Below are 17,657 nucleotides of genomic sequence, written 5' to 3'. Positions count from 1 at the left end.
AACATGTGTTGTAGCTGATGAATATAATGTCAAACTAAAAATGCAACTATATTTCTTTTGATGAATAGAAACCGTCAATTGAGCTGGGACATAATAATATATGTTAAAGTCAGAACAATAGTAAACATAAGTAAAAGTTCAAGACTGAATGAGTTACGAGCACTCTTTTATTGATTTGAATTGTTTTCCCTCCTAAATGATGTGCAGTAAAGTCACCATTAAAGATGCATCAAATTTCATTAAAATATAGTAACTTAAAATATAGTTATATATTAAATGTGTTTTTGTTTTGACTTGAAATCATCCGAGAGGTGAAAAAACACTGGTTCCATGGTGTTGTAACTTGGAATAGTTTGACATTTCCGGAAATATGGTTAATGGCTGAGAAGACTACCACAGCTGTCTCGTTAGCTTAGTTTAGTTTAGCATGTAGACTGAAAAAGGTGGAAACAGCATTAGGCTCTGTCCAAAGACAACACAATCATCCTACCACCACCTCTAAAGCTTACCATATTGTTTGTTAAATGTGTTACCTTTGTACAGAGCTAAACTCGCCTATTAGTCCTGTTTTCAGTATTTATGCTAAGCTAGCTAATGGTTGCTGGCAGTAGCTTCATATTTATCCTACAGGTGTGAGATTGGTATTAACCCTCTCATCTATCTCTCTGCAAGAAAGAAAATAACTATTTCCCAAAATGTTAAACTTTAAAAATACATATAATTCTTCTTTTCAGTCCTGCTATAGTGCGTAAAACAACTCCCTCTTTTCCTCTGTGCGCTTAAGGCTTCAGATGGATCCTACACAGGCTTTATTAAGGTCCATCTGAGGCTCAGTCGACCAGTCACAGTCCCCGCTGTCGAGGCGGTGGAATCAGAGGGAGCGTCCAGGCCGACGGCTGGCTGTACTCATGCACCGTCAGAGGGCCAGGAATGGACGGACTGTGGGCAGAGCGAAAAGAGGACATCCTTCTACCTACCATGTGACTGTGTGAAGCAGCTCCACATCAGCTCTGTGACCACCACCAGAGAGGTCATCCAGGGCTTGCTGAAGAAGTTCATGGTGTTGGACAATCCTCGTAAGTTTGCTCTGTACAGGCAGGCACACCGAGATGGACAGGGTGAGGAAAAGACTTCTAGTTACTAGATCATCTGCAGAAGACATGTGTCACACACACCATTGAATGATATTTGTGCTTTTCCCCCCTACAGATCTGTTCCAGAAGCTTCCTCTGAGTGAGCGCCCTCTTCTTCTTAGGTTGATAGCCGGGCCTGACCCAGAGCAGCTCAGCTTTGTCCTGAAGGAAAATGAGACTGGAGAGGTGGAGGTTAGAAAACACACATATGTATACACACATGTACTTACACACTTTATGCATCTGAGTTATCTAATTGTTCTCATATTTGAATTCTTTTTTGTAATAAAAGTGAAAGTATACAGGATGCTGAGGCCAATTCCTTTTTGTTAGACAATCATAGAAGGCTAGCAGCAAAATCTTTCTACCGTATAATAATGTGTGTTTCTCATTCTCTTACAGTGGCATGCGTTCTCTGTCCCTGAGTTACAAAACTTCCTGGTAATCCTGGGGAAAGAGGAGGCGGAGCGTATCCGGGTAGTGGCGCAAAAATACGCTGTGTACCGACAGAAACTACAACAGGCCCTTCAACAACATGACCCCTAACCTCTTCATCTGATACCTTACGACCTTAACCCAGGGAGAGACTGACCCTTTGAATGCCGACCCGCTCAAGACCCGTGATCTATTCAGAAACTGGAGCCAGAGCTGAGCTTGTCTCCACACTACACACACATAAACACATAAACACATAAACACCCAAACATACAGTACATCCACACACATCCACACAGATGCATACGCTTTCTCAGGACGCATACAAGCCCCACCCACACATCCACTCCCTGAGGAAAGAATAAAGGTTGAAAGCAACGTAAAAGGCTACAGGGTGTGTGGTCTGATAACTGATTGGGCTAGCAGTATTGCCAAGGACACACACAAGAAGATCACAGCAACATAAGATCTGAAACTTGAGAGATCACATTCGGAACTGATATGAATCATTAGTGTTTTTAAAGATTTTCTTTTCTTCTGCTACATCTGCTGCTGCTACTGCAAGTGTTACTTATGCATGAGTCTCTCTCAGATCAGCCCCCTGCACATATAGAGCTAAAAGTAAAATAGAAGGTTTCTTTTGGATGGAAGGACAATCATACGGAGTGTTCTTTTTAATAGTTTTTTCTTGGAATTGATGTTTAGGGTTTTCACCTGATGTATTATATCTCAACTGAAATATAAAACGTGTGGATTTGAAGGGAGATGTTTGGTCATGGCTTGAGGCAAATGGCTGTGTTATGCTTGGGATGTTAGCAAAAGAAAGAATGGTAAGATAAGAAAGTGAGATCCATTCTCAGATTTTTCTCAGGGAGCATGCGTTGAGCAAAGAGAAAACCTAAAAGAGGCAAGAAAATCAATACAACACCCTATTTCAGCCAACTTTGTCCCAAATCCCCGCCTTTTTTATTTTCCTACTTTAATGCCATGTGAAAAGACACTTTCAGGTGCTTCGCTGAAAGACCCAGTTACAAATACTCTCACCACACACAAACCTAACTCTTCTCAGATGATAACAGTGATTTTATTTGACCTTCCTAAATCCCCATACAACCAACTTTGCATGGACTGCTGATTGAGGCAATCCGCATATCTTTACAGATTTGACACTTTATTGTAAAAGTGATTTTACACTGTTATTATATGGGTTGTATTCGAATGTGAGGATTTATTTTACCAAAGTTGTGAAGAACAGATTTATTAAAAGGATTTCAAAGGGATAGCAGACATTTAGAATTGTATCTAATTAAAGGTGGTGTATTAAAAAAAAAAAAAAAACAGCTTCTGTTTTGCACATATAGATGCAGGTCACTGCATAGCCCACATCTCTGTGGGTGGGCATGCATTTCTGCTTCTCTTTTCTTTTGATCTCTCCATGTTACGCTCCAAAAAAAGAAACAAAGTACATACAATTCATGATAATGGCTATGATGTACCAATGACGTGTTTGCAATGCATATGTATTATGTAGACACTGGAAAAAGAGTGACAAGGTTGAACTTTGTTGTTATTACATTGATTATTAATATATTTTAGTATCATTCCGACCGGTTAGTGTGTGTGTGTGTGTGTGTGTGTTTGCGTGCACACCCATCTAGGGCAAGGAGAATAATGTGAATTGTGTTTTATAATGAGCATCTGTATGTTGTCAGTGCTCCCTCGTTGGGCCTCACTTATCAAGTATTAAAACATGCATTGAGTACACATGTAATATCACATATCACAACTGCAAATTAAGTTGTTTTGGAAAAGATATGACATTCACATATCATAAAACGAGTGCATTGAACCAAAAAAATTCTTATTCATCTTTTATGTAATACAATAGAAATACTGAAAAATGAGGCCCGTTGTCCATTAGCACATGCTTCTATGTTGATTCTTTTTTTTAACACCACCACCCAAAGCCCGAGCTGTTCCTGCTGGCAGTGCCTTTTGTTTCATGTGCCCCTGTGGATCTATGTAAGGTGTGTTTCAGCACACAGGTGCCTGAGTATGTGTGGGTGCTTTTGCATATGTGCAAATCTGTGTTTCTTGGGTGGTGTTGCAAATGTCATTGTTCTTTCTTTCCACGACCCTTCATACATGTGTCTTTCCAAAAACCTTTTGTATGGGTCGGTGTGTGTGTGTGTGTGTGTGAGTGTGAGATTGTGGTACGTGTTATTTATTTCATGGTCCACCTCATTCCTATGATATTATCTCAAGTATGATGAGACTCAATGCTTAATTCTGCAATTCATTTTGTTTAATTTGAAGAAGTGTGTGTATAAATATAGCAGTAGAACTGTACATAATATCACAATTAAATAAAAAGGTCATCCCTTTATTGAAATCTTCTCATGTGTTTGGCTTTGATGTGGCTTCACTGAAGAACATACAGCGGTATCCAACATTACTCCTCTGCATATTAAGTCTGTTTCTACATCATGATGAGGCCCAAAGTGATTCCCTTCAACCAAAACATGAACAAAAAATCACATCATGTGATTTATCACATCACATCAAATATTTTGAATACTATTAACCATGAGGCGTATCCTAGAAGAAATACTGAAGTGATACCTCTCAGTTGCCTTGACTGCAAGGGCCTTTTTATTGTCCTTTCGTAAAAGTTTGTTGTCTAAAAAAGATAAAAAATCTACACCAGTTTAGCTTCTCTCTGATGGTTTGTTCGGCAAAAAATTCTTTGAGCTCAAAACTTTATTCAAACCATTTGGTAAATAAATAATTGGCTGTTGTTACTGTTATGTACACATCATCTTTATCAAATTGTAGACACGTTCACAATGTCATAAATTGTAATCCACATGAACTAAAATCTTGTGATTTTCACAATTTTAGTGCCTGTGGATTAAATGTATTTATTTGTATATATCGTAATAGAGACTCTGAATACATCATTAAGTTATTCAATGATTTGAGCAGAATATATTGTCCAGACATGCCCAAAGTAGAAAGTGCTAAGCTTTGTGTCTCCTGTTTTCTTCACCAAAAGTCAGCTTGTATTACTTTCAAACCACCAACAGGTGGCAGTATCTTATTTAAACTGCAGGTACGATCTGATCATGTAAAATGTAAGCTTCTGCTGTGCATGTGTCTTTGCATGCTTGTGTGTGGGATGTTCTTCCCATATGGTGTGCTATGCTCTTTATGATAAAACACCGTCTTTTTTCGCGGTGGCACAGTTTTACACGATACTCTCTATGATATTCTGTGTTTTCAAAGGGCATTCAAAATGAGGTGTTAGACTAATAAACCCCCACAGATGTCAGTGTCTGTCACAGGCTCTAAGACCAAATACAGCAAGAACCCACAACCCCCACAAGGACCTATAGGTAGCTTTGCACCTGGTCCAGTCTCCTGCTGTGCTTGTAAATTCACTGACTGTGATTACAGCAGCTGTTCGTCCTCACACATTGAACCCCTTTTGAGAAGAAAATGCAATAAGTAAATCAATTTATAGGTATTGTCACCCTATACTCTCTCTATACAACACCATCTAAGAATAATCAGCATGACCTCGCTGCCCTTAAGGGCTGCCTGGAGGGCCACCTAAAACTGTGTCAGTATGCTTATTTATGGCAGCAAATATAGACAGACCCCTCTTCTCACCTCTGAGAAAGAGCTACGATTAGCATGACCCTCTGCCAAGCATGTATCACTGTCTGCATTTAGACTGTTCCCCTTCTCATGCCTGCCCAGTCTCAGTCCGTCTGTCCTCTGCCCTACCCCTAACTATATCTATCCCTGTATAGATCTCCATACCTTATCCAGTTTCAGGCCACGTTTTAGCTTTCCTGACAGGGTATATGCAAAGTAAATGACCAACAGCAATGTGTGGGCCTGTAGAGAGGTCCTGTTTGGTTTATAAAAAGTAACATTTTAATAAAATGAAATGTGAAAAATGGCCTTTACAATCCTCAAACGGCCAACGTTAGGTTAAAAGTAACTTATACACTGCGTCTGTGGACAATTCATCTCCATACAGACAGATATGTGGCAGACAAGATTGTATGTAAATATGGGGGAACTGAAGTAAAAAAAAGTTTTCCAAAACTAACAATCAGGTTGAGAAAACTTAAAACATAATTAGAAGTTTCACAAGAGCTTTTTGTCAACGAATGAGTCTTACAATAGCTGGTTTTGTCTGACTGACTCTTTAACAAAAATAACTAAGAACACCAACAAGAAGTCAGAACCCCTTTTGCTCCAAAATGACTTACTTTTCTGTTGATGAACTAATTAAATGTATTTATTTTCGCCCAAAAATCTAAAATTTCAATCTGTACACACGATATCCAGTATTCAGTACAGGAAAAATTCAGGTGTATTAGTTGTATCAAATGGCTTTATTTGTGTTAATATATATGTTACGAACGCTTTACAGAACAGTAGGCCTTAATTTGAGCAACTATTTAACTTATTTGTCTTTTTAATTTGTTAATTCATAAGGAAGACACCAAAGCATCGTATGACCTCTGACCTTTTGAAAAAAGTGCTGCAGATCTTTGATACCATATTACACTTACCTGTAATCTTGGACTATTATTATTTGTACTCTCTATCAATGACTGTTCACCATTTATAACTGCGGACAGAATGGTAATTATCAATTATCTATCCTATCATTGCGATGTGTGATGTATGTAACATGACTGAATATGGGGCCTTTATCAATTACTTAACTTGAATGACTCCACAGCCATGAATGAACATGTATCGCTTGAGCGCACTCCCATCGGCTCCGGTGCAGAGCTCCAGGTGGACGCTGCGGGGCGCCCTTCTGCTCCGTCTGGTTGGCGCTAAGCACCGCCCCGCTCCTCCCTCTCTCGCCTGCTGACTCCGGGCTCACTGAAGACGCCCTTAGCAACAACACACAGCCGCGTCGAATAAGATACTTCTACCACAGAGAAAACGGATTAAACACCGCCGCTTTATTGCACCGAGTGCAGGTGAAGGTTTTCTGCAAAGGCGATGTTCCGGTTGTGTCTATATTGTATGGGGCTTGAGTACAGCTAGAGAGCTAGCCTGTTTTCGCTAGCCCTCGCTGAAGACGAGCGAAGCGGCCCCAAGCTGTCCCGAAGGAGGACACCATCGTGGGGGTTCACCGAGCTCCGCAGCCTGCTAACTGCAAAGACAGCTAACCGGGAATAAGCACGGGAATGGTGCTTTGCATCGACTCACTGTACAGACAGAGAAAAGCAAGGGGCACACGGGTCAGACCAGCGAGCTGTAATAGTTGGACTCAAACGGTTTTACACGGACGGAACTGCTCTCGGGCGGACGAATGTGTTTATGACCGTGGGAGCTAGCTGACGAGCTAACTGAGGGAAACGACCCCCATCGCCTGCTCGGGCTTTTTCCAACTGCAGCCACGGCTAATGTTAGCCAGAGCGAGAAGAGCACTGAGTACACACCTCTGGGTTTAATAACACGAGGATAAAATACAGCCAACGCTCAGACGATGGGTCTCTAAACCCAATTAGTTATTTATTCAATAGAAAGCACAAGTCAAGGGGTGTTTGACTTAACCTACTAGCAAACACGACCGACGTTAAAGTCATACATGCTGTTGGTTAAGTTTTGCTCCGTGACTAGATTGAATTTTTTGTTTTCCACTTTTTTTATTCGGGATTTTGTTGCTTCGCTTCGGATGCTGGTATTACATATTCAATGCAGTCATGATGATAATAAGCAGAAAACCAGAGGGCCCTATAGCAACAGGTAATGTTAACCTCCACAGAGTGTTGCGCTGTTTGTTTGTGCCCTTTGTTTCCTAAATGTTGTCAACGTGTTGCTCTTGTTTTAATGCCGTTTGAGTAAAAGTGACTCAAACGGTAACTACCAGCACGGTATGGAGTTAGTTTAAATCTCAATAAACTCTTGTTAGCATTTACAGAAATACCGTGTGCCTAAACTGGTTTTGAGTTACTTTTCTTCTTCTTCATTGGCTCGTGGTTTAAGTTAAATGTCACGTCGTGTCAGTCCGTGGACAGAGAGCGGACCGATATAGTTGCCGTTGCTTTGCGCGAGCCGTGGGTTGTATACATGTTTTCTTTTGTTTGCAACTCTATATCGGTCACGAGACTTTGTCTGAGAATGTTTTGGAAGACAAGACAGGAAGCGCCGTTTGTTTTTGTTTTTAACGTCTCGCTCGTGAGTTTTTATTGTGTTATCAACATTTTAGAAGTCTTGACATTTATGCCGGCTACGATGAACTTGTGCCAAGGTTGTAACCGTAGCCAATTAAAAATGTGTGGTAAAGAAATTGGAGGTCAAAACACGTTGTATGTCGCTGGAGTTTTGACCTCTTCAGACTATATTAGTAAAGAAGAAAGCTGTGACATTGCTTCAGGCGTCTGTCAGATGGTGCACATTGGACACATTGTCTGCCAAGAGACATTTGGTCCAAGATGCCAGGAAGAGGAGGACCAAAAGATGTGACTACCCCACTCTCACGTTTTACGACACATGATCGACTGTCTGTTTGCGTGAACCTTGTTCTCTAGCCTTTGCTGTGCAGTAGAGATGTTCAGTATGGCTAGCCCGACACAAGCTGGACATTGTAGACTGGATGTTTAGTTACATAGCTTCTGTCTCCCCCTTAAAAAGTTTGCTTCCGATTTTTTTTACAGTAAGCGTTGAGCCCCTGCTAAGAAATGCATAAGCGTGAGCAGAGGACTGAGGCCCAATGCTTGATATTGTGTGTGGAGCCCTAGTGCCTTTTGTTTGCTGGGTTGAGCAGGTCTAATGCATCTGTATCCAGGCAGCAGGTCTCATCTGTCTCGGAGCTGGTCTGTTGACGAGCTAACACATGGGACATGGGCTCTGACACACCTGCACATGGTTACGACACTCTCAAGGGCTCGTCAGAGAACGCTAAACCGCCCACAGTTTGGCCTTCTGATAATGAGCTAACCAAACACAATAGCAATGTAAATGGCTTATGCTAACAGGCGGCTCAGTGTTATTTCAAGCCATCACAGTTGATACTTCTATTGTAGTGGCAACGTGTAGGCTAAATGACTGTTGAGATGAACAGCTGGCTGATGGAGGTTTGTCATTTGAGTAGCTGGCTTCCTCCTCCAGTCCCAAATGCTCCCCTCATCCATCTCGTCGGTGTCCTCTCACATTAAGTGGTTGGCATGATGCCACATAGGTGAGCTCGCGCACACGGCACTATTGAACAACGAGCAACCGCATCCTTCCATATGGGCTCCATATCTCCGCACACCTGGTGTGTGCACGACAAGACTTGGCCTGAGTGGACAGATGGGTCGACGGAAATATGCTGTCGTCACACCGGCATCTGTTACCCCCATTAGGCCAATAATACCACTTGCAGCGCTAGCGCTCTGGGACCCTAAGCCCTCTCTGAGCTTGTCAGGTCAGATCTCTGGCCTTGGATACAATGTATTGGACACAATAGATACAATGAATGTATCTGCTAATATTGACTATTTCACAGTAAATGTGGGTTAGGATGTTATGGCAGACAATTGGCATTCCCATTGGGTTACAGAGTGTGGGATCTAGCCTTCTGAGGTTAGCTCTTTGGATCTGTTGGGCCACACCAAATAATTAGTTTTAGTGTCATTGGACCTGATAAGTTGATTGATGTAATAATCAATGTGATTTTGCCTGGTGTGAATTAACACGTGATTGTCTCCCTTTGTGGAGATTAGATTGCATTCTGTAGACGTTACCTCTGAACCTCATCCTCAGCCTTTATCCCTGAGTGCGTCTATGTTGCAGATTTTCATGATTCCACATTATCACACTTGTTTACTTCTGTTCCTTTAGCTCGCCATGGTGATGGTCTGTACGACTCGTACATGAGGACAGACCACATGCTTAAAGACGAAGAGGATACAAACAGTCCGGCTGTGCTGCCCTCTATGCCCAAACACACAGTAAGTATACACACACACACAAGTCGACAAGCCCCATTTCCTGTGTTGGAGCACGCTGCGTCTCCAGACATCCTGTTCCCCAGAGAGATTTTCCCCACTCAGCCATGTTCCCGTTCATCACATTTACACTGCTCCTTATTCCCGTAGTCTAATCCCTTATCTTGTCTTTTATCTCCAACCTGTGTAATTCACTCAGGTGTTTACACCCTTCAATGAGAGGAATGTGTGATCATGTGAGTCATATTGATTGACTGCCTGAGGGGGTACAAGGCTGTGTGTTACACAGGGTGATTCTCCATGACTGTGTCAGATTAGCTGAGGGGAAGTAGCCATATTATATCTCCAGCTCAAATACATGCTGAGATCCAAAAGCAATTACCAACTGTGTGAACATTTGTAGTTTGAAAGTGCAAAACAAATAATATATAACAGAAGAACTAATCAAAAATGTGGTGATCTAGTGATACCATTTGGACAAAATAAACATATTTAAGAAATTAGATCGGCTGTAACTCATGGGAGAGTGGACGTCCCGCAACAACAAAGTACCCGGTTCCATCCCCGTTCTCCCCATAGTTGCTTGTCCAAGTGTCCTTGAGCAAGACACTGAACCCCCAAGTTGCTCACTGGGCCCTTCACTGCAGCCCACTGCTCCTTAATAACTAAGGATGGGTCAAATGCAGAGAATAATGTCCCCACTGTGGAATTAATAAAAGTACATTAATTTAAAAAAAATATTATTATTAATTATATATAAAAATATCCAAGTACCTTCCTGCTAGGTTTGCCTCTCTAATAAGCTCAATTTGGCAGAAAATGCACATGCACAAACAATAATACTCCATCACCTCACACACCAGCAGAAGAGAAAAATGTTGGTTAAATATGTTATCAAGATTTATTGGGCTTGAAAATGTGACTCACAAATGAAATCAACCAATCAACATTCTCCCCTGCTTCTATCTCTCGTAATCCTCTTCTTAGTGTTGCCTGCACCGAGGTTAGGCATAGTTTCCCTTCTCGCCATGTCCTTCTTCCTTTGTATTTTCTGTCACGCTCATCGAGGTAATACCCTCTTTTGAATGTGACCGACATTGACTCGCCCCAGTTCAGCTTGTTGGAGTGTGCTCAGAGTTAATACACCAAATGTCATCCCTGTTCTTTGTCAGAGGAATTGACAAACTAATAAAATTAATTGTAGCAGCACTTAGCTCCGGGTTTATTAGACATCAGTTTTGTTATGTCTCTGACCCAACTTAGATCTCTGCATGTCTGAGGAGTGTGCGCTCGAGAAGGAGTAAAGCGTACTTGGGTATTTCTCTGACGGCAAAGAGATTAGCTCGTCTCCATCTGTTGCATCATGCAGATTTGCACACAGAGTACTCGGTATAACTTGATGCTAAAGAAGATTCAATCTCTAACTGTGGTTTTCATTTCATTTGGTTACTTTAACAAAAACTTTCAATTGCGCCCCTCTAACACGGTTTGAGTCTGGGTGAAGGGGCTCAATCAATGACATTTACTTTGTTTGTAGTAAAGCTTTGGGACAACAGCTGCATGGGATCCTGGGTCAGCAGTAGGGCTGTTGTAACTATGGTTACATGTATGGAAACTCATCCTGCATTCCAGCTCTATTTTAGGCCTCAAACATACAACGCAAGCACCCGTTGAGCTCAGTTCTCTCAACTTGAATATGTCAACACCTACTTTTAAAGTGTGTTTCCTTGTTGTGTTGTCTTTATCAGATGACATAGAACTGCTCAGTACAAGCAAAAACCACCGTCCCCACGGGGCAGGATAGCAATCTAATGGAATTAAAGAAAACATTCGGTTAAAAAGATCTCCCGTCCCGCAGATTGGTGAAGCCACACTGCTTTTAAAATAAGGAGTGTTCATGTAGAATAGACACACACAGTCGATATGCCTCTCTGCTATATTGGAAGACCATACTGAGTGCACATCAGTCTTTCTTATTAACAACCATACTGCTTCTACAGTTTAAGAGTATAATCTGACTTTAATAACTGTAATTTCCCTTGAACTCCATAATTTTGTGGAGGGATCTTTCCGCTGGTAAGAGAGGGAGAGACGGGTAGTGAGGAGGAATAAATTCCTGAGGTTGCTGAGACAAAGTTGTTTACTGGCAGGCAAGAGTAGGACTCTAGTTTTTTTTAAACTCCTCTAAACTTTCAGGTCGTTCCAAGCAAACGTGGATGTAAGGTGCAAACTGTCTAAATATAATCCACATCACTCAATTGGAGCCCAATTGGTTTTGCTTTGTGCACCGTTTAGTCATTCTGAAACTATTTTAAAATCCTTTTTATATGAAGCTAAAAGCAAGACTTTACAAATTGAAAGATTATTGCAATGCTGAGCCACAGATTGCCTGTACCTTTTACCTCCCGGTAATTGCTAACAAACAGGCAGGCATGTAGGTCATGTTGCGTGAGTTACCTTTGAGGGTGGGCCTGTTATTCTTTTTGATTTTCTTGCCAGATTAGATCTAAATCCAGTTGTGCTGGTTCACCTGCTGCTTGCTGCATCTCTGCTCACGGCTCATTGGCTGCCACGGTGCACAATGTGTCACTAGTCTGTAGAGGCAAACAGAGAGGTCCTTTCTTCACCATATTGAATACATTCATAAAACACAAATAACTATCTCCTAAGGTACAACATGTACACTCTGTTCATAGACTGAATAAGCTACAGTGAAGGGTTTACCAAGGGGATTTTTTCTAATAACTTTCTTTTTGTCCATTTTCTCTCTTCTTCCTCTGATAGGTTGTCAGTAACAAGACTGTCATGAGGGATCAGGTAACTGTGCGAGGTGGCCAGCTGAAGGTGAAGTACCTCCACGAAGACTCCACCAATAACCGAAAGGTCAACGCCATAACCACAGCAGCCACTCAGAACAGTGGGACCACAGGTCAGACGCCCAGTAAACCTACCCCGGTCTCCAGTCCGTCCAAAGAGCACAGTGTAGACAGGTGAGAAAGATACAAACATTAAGACACCCAAAACACTTTCAAACATCTTTCAAAGTATGTTAAGCGGCCCACAGACAAATGTAAAAGCAGGAGGGAAACCACTTCAGTCGTTCAACACCATGTTTCTGCCATCCTTGTTCAACACAGCACTGAATCCAGTAAGGGCTCCTGTGATTCCTCTGGGCCTCATGGAGTTGGCAATGGAGGGAACAGTGGGAAGCTGTGTGGCCCTCTCACTCCTGATCAGGCTCTCCGACTGTACCGGTCTCAACTGACCAACCTGGAGCAGACGGAGATCCACTCCTACCCCGACGTCTTCTTTGTGGGACCCAATGCCAAGAAGAGGCCTGCAGTCGCTGGAGGCACCAACAACTGTGGCTACGATGATGAGCAGGGTGGATACATTCACGTCGCCCATGACCACCTAGCTTACCGCTACGAGTTCCTCAAGGTCAGACACGTATTTTGTGATGTATTTGTAGGCTTTCCCAAACATGGCGGAGTCTCTCAAATCTCCGTCTGATGTTTAGCTAACCCAATATTTATCTTCCTCTCTCTCGCTCGCCCCCCCTTCAGATCATTGGTAAAGGTAGCTTCGGCCAGGTGGCTAAGGTATACGATCACAAACTGCAGCAGCACCTGGCTCTCAAAATGGTGCGCAACGAGAAGCGTTTCCACCGGCAGGCGCAAGAGGAGATCCGCATCCTGGAGCATCTGCGCAAGCAGGATCGTAATGGCACGATGAACGTTGTGCACATGCTTGAAAACTTCACCTTCCGCAACCACATCTGCATGACCTTTGAGCTGCTGAGCATGAACTTGTACGAGCTAATCAAGCGCAACAAGTTCCAGGGCTTCAGTCTGCCACTGGTCAGGAAGTTTGCCCACTCCATTTTGCAGTGCCTGGAGGCCCTGAGCAAGCACCGAATCATCCACTGTGACCTCAAACCCGAGAACATCCTGCTCAAACAGCAGGGACGCAGCGGCATCAAGGTAAGACACCTGGCACGTTCACGGTGGCCAGTGAAGACCAATAACAGGGTTTCTACATTGATTATTTCCTCTCTCGTCTCTGTCAGGTGATTGATTTTGGCTCCAGCTGTTTCGAACACCAGCGGGTGTACACATACATCCAGTCTCGTTTCTATCGCGCTCCAGAGGTGATCCTTGGTTCCCGTTACGGCCTCCCTATTGATATGTGGAGCTTCGGCTGCATCCTGGCTGAGCTGCTGACGGGCTACCCGCTGTTCCCCGGCGAGGATGAGGGTGACCAGCTGGCCTGTGTCATGGAGCTGCTGGGCATGCCTCCGCAGAAGGTCCTGGAGCAGGCAAAGAGAGCAAAGAACTTCATCAACTCCAAGGGCCACCCACGCTACTGCGGCGCCAACACCTTGCCCACGGGCGCCACTGTGCTCACAGGGTCTCGCTCTCGCCGAGGCAAGATGAGAGGTCCCCCGGGTAGCAAGGAGTGGAGTGCTGCTTTCAAGGGCTGTGAGGACCCCACCTTTACTGACTTCATAAAGAAGTGTTTGGACTGGGACCCCTCGTCTCGTCTCACACCGATCCAGGCCCTCAGACACCCCTGGCTGTATCGGCGCCTACCCAAACCGCTACCTGGGACTGAGAAGAGCCAGGGGGCCTCCATGAAAAGGCTCCCCGAGCACCACAGCACCTCCTTCCCCTCAATCCTGGTCAAAGGAGGGCCTGGCTTAGGCCCCTCAACCATCAACAACAAACTTCGGAGCAACATTTTGGTGGAGTCAGGGGAGGTCATACCTCTTCGCACAGTCCTACCCAAACTGGTCTCTTAGAGAGAGAGTCCTGTGATCTCCTCTCTTCTTCCACTGCTTCCTCCTCTGCACTCCTCAGGAGGAGTCAGAGGACAGGACAAAGTGGAGGCTAGGTTTTAAACTCGTTTAGTTGTTCTTTTATTTGTTTTCTACTGAGAGGTGTCGACACCCCAGTTCCTGGTTTTAATAGTAGCTGAACAGAGACAGACAATAAAAAAACAGTTTTTATATAGAGGATTTTCTTGAGTGGCTGTGAAATTTCTGTATACAGCCATTGATGTGGTTTGATTTAGACGATGCTTTTTAAAAAACTTTCTGTATGAGTGGACAGCTTCTTCAATGAGCACATTTTTTTAAACCTGTGTGTGTGTTCTCACGTAAGTGGTGTGTTTTGGTAAGACACATTCAAGCACACCTGCACTGTCACATGCCTCACTTCACACTCAGAGGACGCCTCCCTTTCTTGGCAAGAGAGAAACTTGAAAAGGGCTACAAAGATTGCTCTTATCACATTAGAGTTGGCAAAGCAAAGATGTGTTTAGCCAATGTAATTCAATAGAAAACAAGAATCAAGCGTTGTTTGTGCCCCGCACACACTGAAACACTTCTCATATATACAACATGGGAGGGATTGGCATTAACGAGTGAAGAATTAAGAAAGCATTTTTTAGCAATAAGTCTTCACTTCTTTTTCTTTTCAAGTTATGTTTTTTTTCTACCTTTTCTGAACCCTGGTGCTTGCATTTCAGCTCAATATGTGATGTTAGTACTTAGGTGTGCTGTAGCTTCGTGGTGCTCTGTGCGAGGTATTGAGAGGCCGTTGGACAACCTATTTACAGCCCCTTCCTCCTCAACTCTCCGATTTGAGTAAAACGTCTGGGGGTGAGGAGACTAGCTCGGCCACACTGGGTACTTCACAAAGTGAGTCTGGCTCACATCAGCTGAGGGAGAGAGTCGAAGTGAGAGGAGAGCTGCATGTCATTACACATACTCGCCTTTGGGGTGAACAGTTGGCTGTGGAAAGTTAAAAGTTTGTATCAATGTCAACTTCCCATGCCCCCTAATGGACTGCTATTATTGTTTGCAGTGGTGCAGTAATCTGTATTGAACAATGTGAGATAGATTATGGGATAAAAGGAAGGGTGGTATGTTTAATATGAGCAAGCTGTTTTTTACATTTTTATTTCAGGGGGAATTGTTGAAAAGTTGACAGGCCAGTGACAAAGGAGGGTTATCATGGAACTGAACAGAGAAGCGATTCTCAGGAAGACATACTTGATACATCCCTTTAATCTTATTTGCGATGTTCCACTTCCAGTCCCGACTATGGATGAGCAGACATGTAGTTTTGTCCATTGAGAGCAAGAGAATGCGAAGGAGGGTCTGCAGGCACCACAATCTGACCTAGATTCTCTCCTCCCCCACCATCTCTTTCCCTTTTGTCGTCTCACCCTTGTCTCATGGAGGGCAGGGAACCTCTTAAACGTACACATATATAGTGTATTATGGTGCTGTCCCAAACACACACACACACACACGTCAGGTGCACGTTGTATGGACCACACCGCTCAAAGAGTTCCTTCTCTCGTCCCTTGTATGAAGTGAATCTGTCAGGGATTTATACTGTCTCAATCGTTTTTATTTTTTTTATAGAAGTGATTTCTATTTGCTATTCAGTCCAGAATATCAGAGGATGTAAAACGCAAAAGCTGAAAAAGAGAACGCAGTATACTGTCATGTTGTAGCTCGTGGTGTGCGTTAGTAGGAGGGTGTTTGGTGTTCGGTGTTCCAGCATGAAATCACAACCTGTTATCAGACTGAGTGACTATGAAAAGAGAAACTGTACAGTAACCAAATGAAGTTGTGATAGTTTCTTTTTCTAAAGAAAATAAAAATTATTATTAACTTACATGTGCTGCTCTGGGGTGATTTCACGTTTTAGAAACACATATTTTGACATGGATAAAATTGCCTAGGTTTGCACGCAAACATTCCCTTTTTAAATGGCCGGATCTGGTATGTGCTGTCCACAGAGAGTCGGATAAGTTTGGCCAATGATTTCTAAAATATAATGTTGCTCTCTGTACTGAGGAAAGCTCTGTTAACTGGGGAGATATGCATTATGCATAGACAGTGAGACAATAGATCAAGAGAGAAGTTCCTCAGATGTCACCGAACCAGAAGCTCTTGTAATCAGCCCTGTGAGTGATGTGTTTGCTATGCTGGGCCTGGGCCTGTGTTATGATACTAAAGTCTCCAGGCGACCCCTGGGTCCATCGGCACAGTGAATCTCGATGAAGTGAGTTGGATGTCAGTCTGTGATTAGGTTTCAGACTTGGTGAACACTGGGACATTGAGTCAGTGGCCTGTGACACTACTTAGAGGCAGCATGTGATACTCACAGCAACTTGTTGTTTGGCACGGTCGTGGTACTCGCAAAGAACTCTGCATTAACTAACCAGAGCTTGTAACATAAATGTGAAGATTTCCTCGACATCGTATATCTGGCAGTGCTAAGTCAAAGTCTCTACAGTGAAACAAGTACATTCACAGCTGGAGCTTATAATATTGAGGGGTACAGGTTTGTAAACTGAGCTAATGAGCAAGTGTTGACGATAATTTGGTATTGTTAATATATCGCTGCAACTTCCCTGCCATTACACATGCAACGACCTCAATAATTGATCTCAAGATTGACAATTTAGGTAATATTGAGAGAGCTGGACATTTATTGTGACAATTCTGCTTGACCCTTGTAGTTCACTAACTCTTCACGTGGATAAGTACTTTTTTCAAATAGTTATATTGAGGAGGCACTTTACAATCAAATCAGTCTACTGTCCTGCCTCTGCACTATAGCCATATTTATCTTTTAGATTATTATGTTCATATCTATCTGGGAGAGTACTTTGCACCTCTTCATCACGCACCTCAGCTTTGCTCCTGCTTCTCATTCCACACTATCGGCTGTATGGGGTACAGAACTGATGTACAGCTGAGGGAGCATAACACGACTCCTGTGAAGAAAAAAAGTAGGAAGAGATTGTTGAGGCCTCTCAGGTGAAATAATGACGCCATACTGATATCCTGTAACGCTGATGATTCATGGGTTGTTTACACATGCATGTTGGTGCCCAGAGGGCACTCGGGTAAGCGCGGAGGAGGAACCGGTTGAGCGACATCGGCGACTGAAGAAGACACTCGTGAGGTGGTGTTTTGTACTCCCATACCAGCGGACGTGTCCTCGTAAAATGACGTGGGTATCGTTATTTCTCAAAAGCCAGGGCGTGACTCACACTTTCCATCAACAACAAGGTGTCTGTGTTTAATCTAAATATT

At 43.1% G+C, this 17,657-nt stretch overlaps 2 protein-coding genes across 6 annotated transcripts in view; both read left to right on the top strand.

Moving 5' to 3' along the window:
- Window positions 1-3,964, top strand: part of rassf5 (Ras association domain family member 5) — a 30,709-nt gene extending 26,745 nt beyond the window's left edge. For all 4 annotated transcript variants that reach the window (XM_056438269.1, XM_056438268.1, XM_056438271.1 and 1 more), the window contains 3 exons: window positions 785-1,118; window positions 1,210-1,325; window positions 1,536-3,964. In XM_056438269.1, the coding sequence (XP_056294244.1) occupies window positions 785-1,118; window positions 1,210-1,325; window positions 1,536-1,679 (594 nt within the window). In that variant the 3' untranslated portion in view covers window positions 1,680-3,964. The remainder of the gene's footprint in view (window positions 1-784; window positions 1,119-1,209; window positions 1,326-1,535) is intronic.
- Window positions 3,965-6,501: 2,537 nt separating this feature from the next.
- On the top strand, window positions 6,502-16,227 carry dyrk3 (dual specificity tyrosine phosphorylation regulated kinase 3). Of its 2 annotated transcripts, none has more exons than XM_056437882.1 (6): window positions 6,502-7,352; window positions 9,432-9,541; window positions 12,323-12,528; window positions 12,676-12,979; window positions 13,105-13,521; window positions 13,608-16,227. In XM_056437882.1, the coding sequence occupies exons 1-6, from the start codon at window positions 7,310-7,312 to the stop codon at window positions 14,337-14,339; spliced, it is 1,812 nt and encodes a 603-aa protein (XP_056293857.1). In that variant the 5' UTR covers window positions 6,502-7,309; the 3' UTR covers window positions 14,340-16,227. The 2 variants fall into 2 exon arrangements, with proteins under 2 accessions (XP_056293857.1, XP_056293858.1); XM_056437883.1 differs by having other exon boundaries at window positions 6,505-6,580.
- Window positions 16,228-17,657: the final 1,430 nt, after the last annotated feature.

Source organism: Pseudoliparis swirei, chromosome 18 (assembly GCF_029220125.1).
Source record: "Pseudoliparis swirei isolate HS2019 ecotype Mariana Trench chromosome 18, NWPU_hadal_v1, whole genome shotgun sequence".
NCBI classification, from domain to species: domain Eukaryota; kingdom Metazoa; phylum Chordata; class Actinopteri; order Perciformes; family Liparidae; genus Pseudoliparis; species Pseudoliparis swirei.
Note: the sequence above shows the minus strand (reverse complement) of the source record. Positions and strands in the feature narration are given on the sequence as shown.